Raw genomic sequence first — 18,851 nt, 5'->3', positions numbered from 1 at the left:
CTTACTGCTGTTGTTATTGTGGTGGTGGTAGTCATTATTCTTACTGCTGTTGGTATTGTGGTGGTGGTAGTCATTATTCTTACTGCTGTTGTTATTTGTGGTGGTGGTGGTCATTATTCTTACTGCTGTTGGTATTGTGGTGGAGGTAGTCATTATTCTTACTGCTGTTTTTATTGTGGTGGTGGTGGTCATTGTTCTTACTGTTGTTGTTATTGTAGTGGTGGTAGTTATTATTCTTACTGCTGTTGTTATTGTGGTGGTGGTAGTCATTGTTCTTACTGCTGTTGTTATTGTGGTGGTGGTAGTCATTGTTCTTACTGCTGTTGTTATTGTGGTGGTGGTAGTCATTATTCTTACTGCTGTTGTTATTGTGGTGGTGGTAGTTATTATTCTTACTGCTGTAGTTATTGTGGTGGTGGTAGTCATTATTCTTACTGCTGTTTTTATTGTGGTGGTGGTGGTCATTATTCTTACTGCTGTTGTTATTGTGGTGGAGGTAGTCATTATTCTTACTGTTGTTTTTATTGTCCTGGTGGTGGTCATTATTCTTACTGCTGTTGTTATTGTGGTGGTGGTAGTTATTATTCTTACTGCTGTTGTTATTGTGGTGGTGGTAGTCATTGTTCTTACTGCTGTTGTTATTGTGGTGGTGGTAGTCATTATTCTTACTGCTGTTGTTATTGTGGTGGTGGTAGTCATTATTTTTACTGCTGTTGTTATTGTAGTGGTGGTAGTTATTATTCTTACTGCTGTTGTTATTGTGGTGGTGGTAGTCATTATTTTTACTGCTGTTGTTGTTGTGGTGGTGGTCATTATTCTTACTGCTGTTGTTATTGTGGTGGTGGTGGTCATTATTCTTACTGCTGTTGTTATTGTCGTGGTGGTGGTCATTATTCTTACTGTTGTTGTTATTGTGGTGGTGGTAGTCATTATTCTTACTGCTGTTGTTATTGTGGTGGTGGTGGTCATTATTCTTACTGCTGTTGTTATTGTGGTGGTGGTGGTCATTATTCTTACTGCTGTTGTTATTGTGGTGGTGGTAGTTATTATTCTTACTGCTGTTGTTATTGTGGTGGTGGTAGTCATTGTTCTTACTGCTGTTGTTATTGTGGTGGTGGTAGTCATTGTTCTTACTGCTGTTGTTATTGTGGTGGTGGTAGTCATTATTCTTACTGCTGTTGTTATTGTGGTGGTGGTAGTCATTATTCTTACTGCTGTTTTTATTGTGGTGGTGGTGGTCATTATTCTTACTGCTGTTGGTATTGTGGTGGAGGTAGTCATTATTCTTACTGCTGTTTTTATTTGGTGGTGGTGGTCATTGTTCTTACTGCTGTTGTTATTGTGGTGGTGGTAGTCATTATTTTTACTGCTGTTGTTGTTGTGGTGGTGGTCATTATTCTTACTGCTGTTGTTATTGTGGTGGTGGTGGTCATTATTCTTACTGCTGTTGTTATTGTCGTGGTGGTGGTCATTATTCTTACTGTTGTTGTTATTGTGGTGGTGGTAGTCATTATTCTTACTGCTGTTGTTATTGTGGTGGTGGTGGTCATTATTCTTACTGCTGTTGTTATTGTGGTGGTGGTGGTCATTATTCTTACTGCTGTTTTTATTGTGGTGGTGGTGGTCATTATTCTTACTGCTGTTGTTATTGTGGTGGTGGTAGTCATTGTTCTTACTGCTGTTGTTATTGTGGTGGTGGTAGTCATTGTTCTTACTGCTGTTGTTATTGTGGTGGTGGTAGTCATTATTCTTACTGTTGTTGTTATTGTGGTGGTGGTGGTCATTATACTTACTGCTGTTGTTATTGTGGTGGTGGTAGTCATTATTCTTACTGTTGTTGTTATTGTGGTGGTGATGGTCATTAGTCTTACTGCTGTCGTTATTGTGGTGGTGGTAGTTATTATTCTTACTGCTGTAGTTATTTTGGTGGTGGTGGTTATTGTTCTTACTGCTGTTGTTATTGTCGTGGTGGTGGTCAAAATTCTTACTGCTGTTGTTATTGTGGTGGTAGTCATTATTCTTACTGCTGTTGTTATTGTGGTGGTGGTGGTGATTATTCTTACTGCTGTTGTTATTGTGGTGGTGGTGGTTATTGTTCTTACTGCTGTTGTTATTGTGGTGGTGGTGGTCATTGTTCTTACTGTTGTTGTTATTGTAGTGGTGGTGGTCATTATTCTTACTGCTGTTGTTATTGTGCTGGTGATGGTCATTGTTCTTACTGCTGTTGTTATTGTAGTGGTGGTAGTTATTATTCTTACTGCTGTTGTTATTGTGGTGGTGGTAGTCATTATTCTTACTGCTGTTTTTATTGTGGTGGTGGTGGTCATTATTCTTACTGCTGTTGTTATTGTGGTGGAGGTAGTCATTATTCTTACTGTTGTTGTTATTGTCCTGGTGGTGGCCATTATTCTTACTGCTGTTGTTATTGTGGTGGTGGTAGTTATTATTCTTACTGCTGTTGTTATTGTGGTGGTGGTGGTCATTGTTCTTACTGCTGTTGTTATTGTGGTGGTGGTAGTCATTGTTCTTACTGCTGTTGTTATTGTGGTGGTGGTAGTCATTATTCTTACTGCTGTTGTTATTGTGGTGGTGGTAGTCATTATTCTTACTGCTGTTGTTATTGTAGTGGTGGTAGTTATTATTCTTACTGCTGTTGTTATTGTGGTGGTGGTAGTCATTATTTTTACTGCTGTTGTTGTTGTGGTGGTGGTCATTATTCTTACTGCTGTTGTTATTGTGGTGGTGGTGGTCATTATTCTTACTGCTGTTGTTATTGTGGTGGTGGTGGTCATTATTCTTACTGTTGTTGTTATTGTGGTGGTGGTAGTCATTATTCTTACTGCTGTTGTTATTGTGGTGGTGGTGGTCATTATTCTTACTGCTGTGTTATTGTGGTGGTGGTGGTCATTCTATGCTGTTGTTATTGTGGTGGTGGTAGTTATTATTCTTACTGCTGTTGTTATTGTGGTGGTGGTAGTCATTGTTCTTACTGCTGTTGTTATTGTGGTGGTGGTAGTCATTGTTCTTACTGCTGTTGTTATTGTGGTGGTGGTAGTCATTATTCTTACTGTTGTTTTTATTGTGGTGGTGGTGGTCATTATTCTTACTGCTGTTGGTATTGTGGTGGAGGTAGTCATTATTCTTACTGCTGTTTTTATTGTGGTGGTGGTGGTCATTGTTCTTACTGTTGTTGTTATTGTAGTGGTGGTAGTTATTATTCTTACTGCTGTTGTTATTGTGGTAGTGGTAGTTATTATTCTTACTGCTGTTGTTATTGTGGTGGTGGTAGTCATTGTTCTTACTGCTGTTGTTATTGTGGTGGTGGTGGTCATTATTCTTACTGCTGTTGTTATTGTGGTGGTGGTAGTTATTATTCTTACTGCTGTTGTTATTGTGGTGGAGGTAGTCATTATTCTTACTGTTGTTGTTATTGTCCTGGTGGTGGTCATTATTCTTACTGCTGTTGTTATTGTGGTGGTGGTAGTTATTATTCTTACTGCTGTTGTTATTGTGGTGGTGGTAGTCATTGTTCTTACTGCTGTTGTTATTGTGGTGGTGGTAGTCATTGTTCTTACTGCTGTTGTTATTATGGTGGTGGTGGTCATTATTCTTACTGCTGTTGTTATTGTGGTGGTGGTAGTTATTAATCTTACTGCTGTAGTTATTGTGGTGGTGGTAGTCATTATTCTTACTGCTGTTTTTATTGTGGTGGTGGTGGTCATTATTCTTACTGCTGTTGTTATTGTGGTGGAGGGTAGTCATTATTCTTACTGTTGTTGTTATTGTCCTGGTGGTGGTCATTATTCTTACTGCTGTTGTTATTGTGGTGGTGGTAGTTATTATTCTTACTGCTGTTGTTATTGTGGTGGTGGTCGTCATTGTTCTTACTGCTGTGTATGTGTGGTGGTAGTCATTGTTCTTACTGCTGTTGTTATTGTGGTGGTGGTGGTCATTATTCTTACTGCTGTTGTTATTGTGGTGGTGGTAGTTATTAATCTTACTGCTGTAGTTATTGTGGTGGTGGTAGTCATTATTCTTACTGCTGTTTTTATTGTGGTGGTGGTGGTCATTATTCTTACTGCTGTTGTTATTGTGGTGGAGGTAGTCATTATTCTTACTGTTGTTGTTATTGTCCTGGTGGTGGTCATTATTCTTACTGCTGTTGTTATTGTGGTGGTGGTAGTTATTATTCTTACTGCTGTTGTTATTGTGGTGGTGGTAGTCATTGTTCTTACTGCTGTTGTTATTGTGGTGGTGGTAGTCATTATTCTTACTGCTGTTTTTATTGTGGTGGTGGTGGTCATTATTCTTACTGCTGTTGTTATTGTGGTGGTGGTAGTTATTATTCTTACTGCTGTTGTTATTGTGGTGGTGGTAGTCATTGTTCTTACTGCTGTTGTTATTGTGGTGGTGGTAGTCATTGTTCTTACTGCTGTTGTTATTGTGGTGGTGGTAGTCATTATTCTTACTGCTGTTGTTATTGTGGTGGTGGTAGTCATTATACTTACTGCTGTTGTTATTGTGGTGGTGGTAGTCATTATTCTTACTGTTGTTGTTATTGTGGTGGTGGTGGTCATTAGTCTTACTGCTGTCGTTATTGTGGTGGTGGTAGTTATTATTCTTACTGCTGTAGTTATTTTGGTGGTGGTGGTTATTGTTCTTACTGCTGTTGTTATTGTGGTGGTGGTGGTCATAATTCTTACTGCTGTTGTTATTGTGGTGGTGGTGGTCATTGTTCTTACTGCTGTTGTTATTGTGGTGGTAGTCATTATTCTTACTGCTGTTGTTATTGTGGTGGTGGTGGTCATTATTCTTACTGCTGTTGTTATTGTGGTGGTGGTGGTTATTGTTCTTACTGCTGTTGTTATTGTGGTGGTGGTGGTCATTGTTCTTACTGTTGTTGTTATTGTAGTGGTGGTGGTCATTATTCTTACTGCTGTTGTTATTGTGCTGGTGATGGTCATTGTTCTTACTGCTGTTGTTATTGTAGTGGTGGTAGTTATTATTCTTACTGCTGTTGTTATTGTAGTGGTGGTAGTTATTATTCTTACTGCTGTTGTTATTGTGGTGGTGGTGGTCATTATTCTTACTGCTGTTGTTATTGTGGTGGTGGTGGTCATTATTCTTACTGCTGTTGTTATTGTGGTGGTGGTGGTCATTATTCTTACTGCTGTTGTTATTGTGGTGGTGGTAGTCATTATTCTTACTGCTGTTGTTATTGTGGTGGTGGTAGTCATTATTCTTACTGCTGTTGTTATTGTGGTGGTGGTAGTCATTATTCTTACTGCTGTTGTTATTGTGGTGGTGGTAGTCATTATTCTTACTGCTGTTGTTATTGTGGTGGTGGTGGTCATTATTCTTACTGCTGTTGTTATTGTGGTGGTGGTGGTCATTATTCTTACTGTTGTTGTTATTGTCGTGGTGGTGGTCATTATTCTTACTGTTGTTGTTATTGTGGTGGTGGTAGTCATTATTCTTACTGCTGTTGTTATTGTGGTGGTGGTGGTCATTATTCTTACTGCTGTTGTCATTGTGGTGGTGGTGGTCATTATTCTTACTGCTGTTGTTATTGTGGTGGTGGTGGTCATTATTCTTACTGCTGTTGTTATTGTAGTGGTGGTGGTCATTATTCTTACTGCTGTTGTTATTGTCGTGGTGGTGGTCATTATTCTTACTGTTGTTGTTATTGTGGGGGTGGTGGTCATTATTCTTACTGCTGTTGGTATTGTGGTGGTGGTGGTCATTATTCTTACTGCTGTTTTTATTGTGGTGGTGGTAGTCATTATTCTTACTGCTGTTGTTATTGTAGTGGTGGTAGTTATTATTCTTACTGCTGTTGTTATTGTAGTGGTGGTAGTTATTATTCTTACTGCTGTTGTTATTGTGGTGGTGGTAGTTATTATTCTTAATGCTGTTGTTATTGTTTATTGTTGCCTTTATTGCTTTATTCTTGTTGTTATTGGTGTTAATGATTATTTTTGTTGCTATTAGTGTTGTTTCTATTGTTATTACTTTTGTTATTGTTTTTGTTGTTATTGTTGTTACCAATAATAACTACTCCTGCGTTGGTTTATTGTAAATTTCTTATTACTTCAGAGCAATAAATGGCTCTAGAAGCCACATGGAAATTAAACTGTTTCACTTGAAATAAAAACCAAAATTTACATAGGAATGTCGGTTGTAAAAGGAACTATAAATTGTTGCTGATGAGTGATAGAAATAATTAAACATGGCATAAAAAAATACAGCCTAGGGACTAGGGTGGATCTAAATATATCTAATAGTTTTGTTTTCAAGCCGAAAACTTAGCATTAAAAAACCCCAACCACCAAATTAATGAATGCTTTTTTCTTTGTATACTAAGTCAACAGTTAGGTAACTACCCTCTGACTTTAGCTGGGGACGACTAAAAGTTATGGTATTAGTACAGCTTCATGCCAGTCACACAATACCACTTTAAATGAGTTAATACTATTTTTAAATATTTGCTTTCTGTTAGATTTAGAGGTAAAATGTTTCCTATTTACTTAACACATGATGCCTTAAGATTGAAACTTACTTGAACACATAATTTTTGATACTGCCTCAACTTACACAGTGTGAAACCACTTATACCATTAGGCTTACAGACATAATATGATATTTAAAACTTGCCTCACCTTCTACTAGGCATGCTGATCAATTCCTTAAATATTTTTAAATCAAAGTGAAGAGAAATAACAATTAAAAAGAAACCATGCAACTTCTCTAAAAAAGAGAAGATTCTTTAAGTTAAATAATAAGATGGTGAGCCAGAGATAGGCCAATGGGCAAAGGCACTTTCCCATGGGCCTTAGGAAAGGAGATCCTTCCCAGATCCCACAAAGTGACAGGAAAATACTGACTCCTGACATGCATGACACACACATACACACATGTGTGCATGAGCATGTGCACAAATACACATGCACACATAAACACATGCATACATATACATGTGTACACACACATACACACATAGACACATGCACATGCACACACACATACACACACTGATTTTATTATAAGCATACCTTTGGTGTAAGGAATGAAGAAGACATAGTGTCATCTATTCATGAAAAGAAACGATAGTCTCCAACTATCTAAAATGTCTGGGTATGTGAGTTTTACCTTTAAATTTGCTTTGCTTTTGTTTTGTTTGAATTTTGATAGTAATGAAATACTTTCAAAATACTTCAAAATTATCCAAAACCTCATGACTTTATTATTATAACTGATACTTGGGGACAGAATAGAAAAACATATAGTCCAAAGGAAAAGTAAGTTAAACCTCTTTAAAAAGTATCAGGGCTGAGGCTGTAGCTAAGAGCACTAGTTCATATAATCATTTGCACTGATACACTGTATCATCCTAAGAAACTGGAGAAATTTTGTACAGAATTTAACCAGGTACATGTTTTATCAGTAAGGGTTCTGCTTCTGTATTTTAAAACAATCTCATAATCTATGATTAGCATGTTTTACTAAAAAATGTTGTCTACTTCACTTTAAAAATTGGAATGTGGTAAATTCCTTATATTTTCTGTCATGAAATATCAGCCTCAGACATTAACGAGCAGTCTCAAACAAAGAGGTGAGTGGGCTCTAAAAACTAAACTTTCTCCCACTATATTCACCCTGAAGCAGGGAGTGAAAATGACAAAGAGAGCCATCAGTTCAAGAGAAGAAACGATAGTCTCCAAGTATCTAAACTCTCTGGATTATGACTTCTGCCTTTCAGTTTGCATTGGTTTTCTTTTGCTTTAATTTTGATAGTAATTAAGTACTCTCAAAACAGCTTTTAAAATTTAGCTAAATCTTTGTTTGTTTTTAGGAACTCTCAGAAAATGAGGTGTTTGGATCTCACTTCTCTGTGCAGTCTTTCTTTTGGAGGGTAATGTTGGAATACTTTAATATTAATATTTGTGAGTTTTTGTTCTGAATGGTTATTTTTGAAATATTTGAATAATTGAATATCAATTAAGAACATTGGTTCACAGATATGTTCATTTTCCTTCTTTATCGACTTAATTCTAAGCGACCAACAAATCCTTTGTGTCTTCACTTTAAAAATAATAAGAATTTTATAGTTTGGAAAACATGTCTTTGAAGCTGTTCTTTGCAGGAGCAAGTTTATTCAGTTTTTAAGCAGTACCATTACAGAAACCTTCCAGGAATGGATAATTCTCTATAGGAAGTGCAAAGAGGCTCTTTGTCCCTCTCTGGAAGATCGGCTTCCTTTCTGCTCCATTTCTGTTCTTTAAAAGTTTACTCTTATTAAAGTAACAGTAAGCAACATAGCTAGGAGATATATTGTGGGTTAGTTAACATTACCTCTGCTTTTGAATTAAATGAAAGTAATATAAAATGTACCTGGGATTTGCTTTAAATATCATTAGAATTTAATTTAATCTTAGGTGGCTTCACCAAGAACACTGTCATCCTCATGTATCTTTTATGAAACTGTGCATTAAGCTCCGCATTTATTCGTTAATTTATTCCTACTACCCTCTAATTCTGTGCTTTAATACTGTCCCTGAAGCACCAACATGAAACCTCCAGAAGATCGTCTCCCTTGCCTAAAAGTGTCTTTGAGTCACCCGACCAGGGCTGTCTCTTCTTACCTCAGTAATATTTTATCATCTCCTTATACTGTCTTTGCCCAAACCTCTGGGTTTCATTTTCTCCTTCTTCTAAAACAACTGGCATTCATTTTGTCTCTTCTGTCCCTCACCTTCAATTCTGTATTTATTAGTTATTCCTTTTTTGGCTGCCATTTAAGTGGGTCATTTAAAAAATCACAAAACAAAATTCCATTCTCACTCTTTATAATAACTTTCCAAGACTCTTAGAACTCCAAGGTTAGTTTATACATGTTTAGCTTACATGGAAAAATCTTGCTAGTCTGGAGGCAAAGTTCCAAAAAGGTGTGTGAGTAGGGCCATACTTCTTTGGGGACTGATTTCTCCCTAGCTCTCTGTAGTTTTTGTTGTTTTGTTTTTGTTTTACTGTGGTATCATTATTCCAGGTTTCACATAATATTCTGCCTGTGAGTATATCTCTGTGTCTAAATTTTCTTTCATCAAAAGAAAAAAGAAAAAGAAAAAGAGAAAGAAAATAATCACTTAACCCATGATTTTGTAGCAGTGGAAATTGCAGTGATATTGTTACATTCTTAAGTCTTTGCTATTTTCCTTTCTTGCTTTCAAACCACTTGTATCCAAAGAGTACATTTTCCCCTTTAGAATTTTGAGATTTGTGGTGATGTCTTTTCAACAGATGTTGAGTTCCACATTAAGTCAGCCACTGACCAGTGAGCCACATCTATTTATCCGTGCCTACTCCAGTACCCACATCTTTTTGGAAGACTTTTGTTGTTGTAAGCCACTTTGAATGACTACAGTATGCTGTTTCCCTTCGACTGCCTTAATAGAAGCTGCCTTGACTAAAGTTACTCTGTACATTTGCCAACATAATCATTGTTCCTCGTGTGTTTATGTACAGTCCTCGGATATAGAGGCTGACCTCTTTTGAATCCTTAAATGGAAGAGGACACTTTGCTTATTTGCAGTCGGAATTTGGGACCCTCACTCTCTGTTGAGTTTGTTCTCTGTGCTGCAGCTATTCAGACAAGTAATTTAAAGTCAAGAGTTACACCTAGAAAAAAGTCTGTAATTGCTGCCTTTTCCATGTTCCTTTCTAAGGAGCTTTTCAACATCCTCCTGCTTTGTTGCTCCCACGTTAGTTTTCCACTTACCAGTGCCTTCTATTTGGTTCTATTCTTTCTTCTCTTAATATTCCTCAATGACCTTTCTCTATTTCTTGAAGTATCTAATTTGAGAACAACCAATTCGTATGTTTAAATTATACCTTTTTGGCACCCAGGATACAGTGGTTATATCTCTTCTGGGCACAAAACAGTGAACAGGTGACAGATGAATTGAACAAAAGGCAAACTCTTTGAGGGATATTTATTCCACCAAGGAGGAAAGGAAGGCCCAGGGCAGTGATGTCATCTCACTTAAGAACCCAGGAGATGTGACCAGGACCTATTTCTCTTTTTCTGAATGTATAGAAATAGGCCTTTGGAAGAACAAGTAGCAGCAAGGCTTGCATTTGAGTTGCTAACTAAGGAAATGCCTTGCAGAAACACTCTCTCATTTACTTGCTTTTTTGTTTGTTTGTTTGTTTGTTTTTGTTTTTTTGGGTTTTTTTTTTTTTTGGTTATCCTGCTTACAAAACCTGATAATCAATAATCACGTCTAGTTAGAATAAGGAATATCTCACATGTTCACATCAAAAATCGCTCTGATAACTGGTCCCATAGGTCCTTGACCATGAAGTATGGGTATTTTCATGAACATTTTAGACATACATATGAAAGAATTTTTTTCTTTGTACATGTTTACATATGCAAAAAATCTAAATAGCTCATATAAAACCTTAACATTGAGTGTGAAGTATGAAAATGCTATTGCAAAACTCATTCACTTGTAAGGTAACTTCAGAGTTAACAAAACTTGTCCTTCAGGGTCTAGCCAGATAGGTATCGTCATCCCTTAACAAACCAACAACCAACCAACCAAACAAACAACAAAACCTTTTCTTTGAAACAGATGAAGACCATTACAGAAAACCACAACCAATTAAAATGTAGAGTTATGGAATCCTGTCCAAAGTGATATCTATCCAACACAAATTCAATAGGGATCTCTGCAGAAGAGGGGCAGAAAGATTACAAGAATCAGAAGATGGAGAGTTTTCTGTGAGATTGTATCTCCTAGAAATGTCAAAATCTGTGCCCTTGACATCTCCTTAATGTGGCTACCTAAGTAGGAGCTGAACCAGGATGGAACAACAACCTAATGTGGACAGGGGAGGCTCCTGAAACTTCAACTCTAGACAAAGAACTACAGACAACTGTGAAATGCTTAAGAGGTGGAGACATAGTCTTCCCAAGGAAGAGCCCTCTATGGTCATCTAATACCAAATGGCCAGGCTTGAAAACATGCATACAAGTAACATTATACAGACTGAGAAAGTATTTATATATTTATGTATTTAGGAATATTTACACACACACACATGCCAATAACAACAACAATTAAAGAAAAAGAAGTCACGTACTTGAGAGAGCATGAGAGTGTGGAGGGAGGGAAGGAAAGGAAGAAGTGGTCTAGTTATAGTCTCAAAATAATTAAGTTTTAAAAATTGATAAAATAGAGGATGTTCAGAAATTAAGAGCATGTACTCCCTTTGCAGAGAATCTGTGTTTGCTTCCCCGCACCCAAATCCCACAGCTTACAACAACTACTAACAACAGCTCTAGAAGAACCAGCTCCGCTTCTCTCTTTCATAGAAACTGTACTCCCATGCACATGCCTCCATACACGCACGTGCATGCACACACACACACACACACACGAGCACACACATGCACACATACAAGCACACACATGCACATGCTCATATGCACACACATACACAAGCACATGCACACATGTATACACACACACACTCACACACACTTAAGATAACTTTCAAAAGAGATTAGTAAAAAGAAGATGAAAGCATGTACTTACGTTTTGTGAGAAAAACTTTTATCAACCAAAAAAAAAAATCATTTGTGTTATAAAGACTGATACATGCATTCCAGAGGTGACAAGTTATTTATATTGCATCAATCTAAAACCTAGTGAGAGCATTCTCCTGTGGCTGAATGCCCTACTTCCTCCTCTAACTCCTCCTCTCCTGGCTGTGACAAATGTATCATTTCTAGAGAGAGAATGATATATTAGTCCTACTTATATCTTACTGTAGTGGATTAAGGATCAAATATTTTTAATGGGAAAAAACAGAAATATGCCAAGACAAACACAAAATGGAAGACACGTTTATAACAGTCAAAGAAGAGCATGTACAAAAAGCAGAACAGGTCACAGTGACATCAGGGCATGCCTTTTAGTAGGGACACAGTGACAACATCAGGGCGTGTCTTATGGTTAGGGCGAGTAACATCTTCAGGATCAGAGGGTCAGGTCAAGCAACAGTGTGTCAGATGAAAGACTGCAGCAAAGGGAAGAGGAAGTAACTGTGGAAGAGAAGAGTGTGGCCATGTACTCCAGCACTTACATCGTGGACAACTCAAGTATAAAGTATATGTATCTCCAGAAAAGGTCACAGATAGCTCTCTTCTACATTAAGGGGAAAAGGGGAGGGAGGGAAGAATGGGAGGACACAAGGGATGGGATAACCATTGAGATGTAACAAGAATAAATTAATAATGAATCGCCATATTCTTTGGATAGGAAAAAAAAGAAGAAAAGAAAAAAAAAGTCGTAATTCCTCTTCCAAGAATAAAAGCATGTAAGAAATGGAAAAAAAAAAAAGAAAAGAAAAAAGAAAATAGGCAATTGAAATGTTTATATATTTTCTTTTGTTGTTGGTTTTTTTGGGGGGGGTTGTTTTGTTGTTGTTCTTCAAGACAAAGTTTCTCTGTGTAGCACTGGCTGTTCTGGACTCATTTTGTAGACCAGACTGGTGTCGAACTCACAGACATCCCCCTGCCTCTGCCTTCCAGAGTGCTGGGACTACAGATGTGTGTTAAAGTTATTTTTTATAAAACTGTGTTAGTTTCTCAGTTTCTCACTTCACTTGGCCATTACACAAATAACTGAAGACTCTATTATATTATTTTTAAAAATTTCACAGCACAAGAACTGAGCAGTCATTAATCTATTCTTAACCCTCTAAGCTAACTTGGCTTCCTCCCAGCATGCATCCCAGAGATACTTGCACTTTGTGTCATTCCTATTCCAGCCCTCTCTCCTGATATCTCCCAGGCCTCTCCTGCGGCCGATTGCCCTACTTCCTCCTCTAACTCCTCCTCTCCTGGCTGTGAGGAAGTCCATACCTGTTCTCTCCCCTGCTCAGCAATTGGCTGTAAGCTCTTTTGTTGGCATATGAGGGGACAATCGGGGAACAGCGTTTATACAACATTAAAACAGGAGATGCTCATAACAAGGCTTGCAATCAGATATGAGAGATACAGAAATTTGAATGACACAATAACCTCATGCCTATAGGCATGTGCCACCACAGTCAGCTGAAATATTTATTCTTTTAATTTGAAGTTTTTAAAGAAAAATATTGTTAGTCAAATCAAGGGCTATTGGTTTTCATTGGTAAATATTAATAAATATTTTGAAAATGAAATATGGTTAAAATATATAGCCATTTTCTGTTGGGATGTACGCTGATCACAATAAAGGTTTGAGATCTATTTGGTCACAGATGTAGGTAATTAAGACCCTTTAAACATAATTAAGTTCCTGGTATGATATATTATATCAAGAATCAATGAGAGAAAGTTTAAGGATGAAATGCGGGAATTTCTCTGAGGCTACAGTGGCTGTGAATCATCTTCAGACAAAGGGTTTGGAGCTTTATTGCCAGAAATATACTTTGCACCAGGCTGCACAAAACACTGGAGGCTTTCTGCAAGCAATCACGCTTTGAGGGGGAGGATGACTGCAGAACAAATCTGCTTGTTGGACCTAATCATCCAGCTGCAAGTCACTGGAACAAACTCTGTAGGAAAAGTTAAGGATAGTACATGTCCCTGTGTCTGGGATTGAGTTAATAATTGCTCCACTGCCTAGTTTTTGCAGTACAAAACAGTCATCCTGATCTGGCATTATCTTCTCTTTGTCGTGGCCTGTGGACCATTTGATTGATTAAATAAAAGCATGTGTTGCCTCTGTGCTGAAAATGCAGAAAGAGCTGACTCTGCACAAAGCTCACTTTAAGCATGTGAGACAGGCCTTTCTCTCCAGTCTTGTGGGGTCTGGGTCTCATTTGGAAGGATTCGGATTTACACAGGTAACACAATCAGGGTGGCAAAAGCCAAGGGCCATTGGTACACATCAGAGAACAGATTGGACGGTTTCCTCAGTCGTATGCTATGGCTACACAGATTGGCTTTGCTTTTATTATTTAACTCTGGATATACACTAAGGGGGCAATTAGTAACTTTTCATAAGCAGAATGAAAATGTGGGTGTGCCTGCAATCTGTGTGGTGGAGTGCACCTTACTAGCAGGCTTTAGAGCACGGCATACGAACAGCTTTTATCGGCCTTACTGAGTGGCATGTTCTTGAGGATGTGGCAGCTGACTTATTTTCTTTAAGCCTCTAGTTAGCCTTTCTTAATAACCAGCTTATATCCATCTACATGAAAGCCAAATCGATTTGAAAACCTGTAACAATAAATCTTTTTGTAGGCTTCCTGTTTAAAGGGGCGAGGGGGTAGGGGGAGAGCAGAGTGGATAACAGATAAGCAATTTCAAATTAAAATCTCAGTCTTGGCAACCTCTGCGTATTTGGTGTTGTGGCCTCTTTGTGCCTCTGTTATTTTTACCTTCAAAGAGATGTTTGTCATGAAAAAAAGGACTTGAGAGTCCAGTGTCTGGAGATGTTTGCTAAGCTTGCTTTTAGATGTGATCTCACTCCAGTTTCAGACTGTTGATTCAGTTCTCCCTTGTGGTGAAGTGAATAAGGCCTGTGCTCTCCTCTCCTTATTGTCAAAAAGCACAAGTAAGTCCCACAAATCATTTCACTGGCTTGCTCTGGTCTAACATGACATGTATATTCTGAGGGTGAGACCCTGTACTGGAAACCACTTCCTGTCTGAACATTTTAGACACATGAAAGGGAGTCATAATCTTGTTTTTTTTTTTTAATAATAAAAGTAAACTAGCATTATCTTTAAAGAGCCAAGTAATTAGCCTTAAATTCTTCCAAAAGCCACATATTATTGATTATTTGCTTCGGACTTTGAAATTCAGTGTTTTCTGACATGTTGACGGTCTATATTAGTTCTACAGTTGGATGAATGTTTCTGATAAGAGTGGTCCTCAAATACTGATAGGAAAAATCACACACAGTACATATGATAAGTACCCAGTTCTTCTACCTCCCCCTAAACTGAATCATATCCAGATAGGGTCAGACACATGAGCTTAAATAATTTTACTGCTAAAATTTAAGGTCTAGTGACTTCCCTCATCAGTTGTCATGATGTTGGCTTTCAGGCTGGGTTAGATCATCTTCTTGTTTACGCTCCCCCCCCCCCCGTTCTTTCTCTGCCAAAGATAATCCTGACTCAACCAGTGCTAATCTGAGAACAACACTTTACAGAGCCTACCGCTAAATGGAACCTCCGGAGGGCAATCGTAGATCTGTTCATTACTCCTTCCCATTAGTTGCTCAGTAAGTAGGTTTGGTTGAATGATTATTAGCACTTCAATAAATGTTGTGTCGACATATTCTGTGAGAAAAATATTAACAAAAGGAGGTAACAAATAATTATTCAGTAGGTACCTACTTCTCCTTAAATTGTTCGAATATTAGAATAAGCTGGTTTTTTTGAGCAATATGTTTAAAAGTACCACAAAAGACCTTAAAATATAAGTAATATCCATGCCAGAGAGCAGGTAATATTTATGATTATACAAATAGTAGGTGTGAGAACACACATGAGATCCAGTGGGTTCCATGAGTGATGTAATGGTTAAATAGGGTCTCTCATATTGGAGGGGATATCGGAATCCCCTACTATTGAGCACAACGCTGAGTGTCTGACATCACTTCCCTATGAAAGGACCTTCAATTTCTACTAAGTTCCAGGGAGCACTGAAGCTCCTGCTCTGTGGACCACACATAGAGGCCACAAATGAAGCAGAGCAGGTGACCCAAGTAGCACAGGACATCGGAGTTAGATAGTAGTAGAGAGCGAGTAACCTAAGGTACCACGTGACATTGATGTTAATATAAAGTTTCAGGATGCTTTTAGCTGTGTAATTCTGCTAATCACCGCCCTTTAATGACCTCCCCCCAAAACCTTGGATTTTTAAAAGCAGGTGGGAGTGATTAACTATTCCAGGAAAGAGAAGCTGTTGTGGCTTACGGGACACGGTTTTGTACATGTTCCTCCTGCTTGCACACTGATGGGTGTCCTTTATCTACAAAGCACCAGAGATAACTGTCTTGAAACCAAATGCAAGGAAAGTAAATTCAAGAAAGGGGCCAACATGCCGACATCACACAGAAATTTCTAGAAAGACGTGATTATAGTGTCTGGCGGATGGATGAGGAAACCATTTCAACTGCTCCCTGTGAATATGAATCATGCCCAGAAATCAAACTGGTGTTATATTTAGAATAAAGCCATGCCTGTCCACACTTTAAGTCTTCCTAGATTGTTTATAATAACTAGCACAACAGACGTGCTCTGTAGGTAGCTGGCATCCTGCATTATTTAGAGAGAAATGGCAAAAAAAGTTCTGTATGTGTTCAACACCAAAGTGTTTTTCGAATATTTTCAGTCACTCAGTAGTTACATGGATGGAAGGAAACCCCGTGGCTATGAAGGACCAACTGCCCTGTGCCGCTCTCTGGCTAGTGTTGACTGTCTAACCTTACACTGCTGACTGCTCTCCTTTGCTTTGTACTGTGACTAACATTCTGTCCTCCACAGGCAAAGTTAGCTCTGTATCTGTTTAATGACTATGCTGCTTTCTCAAATTAAGATATTAACCCCATTGAATCTCAGAGGAGTTATAGAGTCTCCTGTATGAAATGGGCCATTGTGAACAAGTTATTGAACATGGAAAGCCCTTAAAATCTCTGACCAGTTTCTGTTCAGAACGTTTACTCTTTTAGCCCATTACAGAGGTCACCTTAATTCCAACAGTTATTAGCTGTTTTTTTTTTTTTTTTAAGTGTTTCCTACTCCTGCTCTCTTTCCTCTGTTGCTTAGGAAAGAGCCTCGTGGGTTCTAAGTAGGCATTTCTTCCTATTGATGGCATTTGGCAGGCCCTCCATGGACACCATACTTTTCTCATTTATTTATGTTCTCAAGTGGAAAAAGGAAAAGGAAACAGGAAGGAGAATAACAGGTGTAGGTTTTGGGTGTCCTACTGTGGAAGAAACCATCTCAGCATTGTTCACTGACAAGTGCAGCCAGGATTGTGCTCCGTATCAATGGCTCTGAGTGTGACTTTCCCTGCTTGTGGAGAGTATGTGGAAAGTGTTCCTCAGTGTGACGTCTGTCATGGATATGCATACACTTGTTTGATAAGGTACATGATCTGATTTCCTGAACTTACCGTGTAGGAGACCCTCTCCTGGAAATTAACTCCATAGTAACAATCTCCTTCACTGAAGAGTGCCCTTTGTGTGTGTGTGTGTGTGTGTGTGTGTGTGTGTGTGTGTGTGTGCTTATGTTAAGTCATAATTATCCTTAACCATGTAAGACAGTGGCTATCCTGAACATCTGTTTGGGGAAAACATCAAGATTAAAACCCAGAAATGCAGGGTTCTAGTCCCACATTGACCATTTGGTATCCCAGCACTGTGTGCCTCAATTACACATCAGTAAAAAGGAATCGAGGCCTTGCTTTTCTACAGGGAGTTTTACCTGAAGACAAACGCAGTGTGTATATGCACACTTTTAAATTTTGACACTTTCTATGAACTGGCAACTTTAACTCATGTCCTATACTAACAAAATTGCTTACTTGCTTGCTGCAGCATCTGCTTTCCTTTCTTTGCCAATCAAACACTCAACAAAGCTTTTATAGACAAAAGTTGAGAATTCTCTCTAGGTGTTTCTCTTAGGGGCAATCTCAACATCAGCTGTTCAATCAATTAAAATCTAGCAGCAAGGTAGTTCAGTGGGAGAGTGCTGGCTTACATACAAGAGGTCCCAGATTCAAACCTTAACATTACCAAAAAGAATCAATTGGCATGACAATATAACCTTAAAACAAATGAACAAAAGCCCTTAGTCATTGTTTGGTGCAAAAAGATTCTACACAATTATTTTTGAGAAATGCTTTGTTCAAACAAAGTCTGGTGTAGAAACCCAGTGTGTGGAACAGATGGAGGTGAAGATCCTTGCAGCGTAGGCAGAGTGCCGTGGAACCTGCACACACTTTCTAATACTTTTCTTGCCCTTCAAACTCATTTGAACACTGATCTTGAGGCTCCCAGGTGAGGTGTGTGTTGATGTTGATAGGACAGAGACAGCATCAGTGCCCAAAATCCGTGGTTGAACAAGTATGCAGTGTTGTTTACGACGATTTCCACTGACGCGTGCTGCCAACACTAGAACTGCCGTAGTTTGATGAACTTACGTTTTTATTTTCCTGATGAAAGCACCTTGGAGTACCTGACTTTTGCTGATCATGTATAAAATTGGCCATGGCATTACTATGGTGTAGAAAAGCTCTGGGGTTGAAAATGGGAAGAGAAGTGGACAAAGCCGTAAGCCCATGAAGTTGATGTACAGGAGATTCAGTATCGGATACCGCCAGACTATAATGTACACGTGCAGAACAGAATTTCTTCCTGAAACAACTATACCCGCGGCAGACACACTTAACCGCAGAAACAGTAATTCTCTTGTTCCTCTTGACACCGAATCCCACAGAACATTCACTGTCATTGCTTTTTCTCTGGATTGCTTTCAGTGTCATGCAGTTTTTTAAAATTATGTAAATATTTTAATAGATTGGCTAATTTAAAATACTTGAATTTGTTCGCTAGCCTGAGTATTGTGATTTAGAATTAAGCACATTGAGAATTATTAAAATGAGTGCTCATATACCAGAATGAGGAAAAAAATAAGATGCATACCAAGGTAAATTACATTTTTACTTAAAAATAATTATAAATATTTATGATGCAAGTTTAATACAAAAGCAAAGTTTCAGTGAGCATAGTGCTTATTTTTGTGTTCTGTGATCCCTTAAATAGTTCCCCAAAAAGTAA

At 38.2% G+C, this 18,851-nt stretch overlaps 1 protein-coding gene across 3 annotated transcripts in view; it reads left to right on the top strand.

Annotated features, from left to right (window-relative positions):
- The window catches only part of Mctp1 (multiple C2 and transmembrane domain containing 1), a 587,757-nt gene that overhangs the window by 363,151 nt on the left and 205,755 nt on the right, over positions 1 to 18,851 (top strand). The window contains exon 7 of one of the 3 annotated variants that reach the window (XM_051172525.1): positions 7,853 to 7,912. The exons of the other annotated variants lie outside the window; for them this stretch is intronic. Within the exon in view, the coding sequence (XP_051028482.1) occupies positions 7,853 to 7,912 (60 nt within the window). The remainder of the gene's footprint in view (positions 1 to 7,852; positions 7,913 to 18,851) is intronic. 3 annotated transcript variants of the gene reach the window in all.

Source organism: Acomys russatus, chromosome 30 (genome assembly GCF_903995435.1).
Source record: "Acomys russatus chromosome 30, mAcoRus1.1, whole genome shotgun sequence".
Classification (NCBI taxonomy): domain Eukaryota; kingdom Metazoa; phylum Chordata; class Mammalia; order Rodentia; family Muridae; genus Acomys; species Acomys russatus.
Note: the sequence above shows the minus strand (reverse complement) of the source record. Positions and strands in the feature narration are given on the sequence as shown.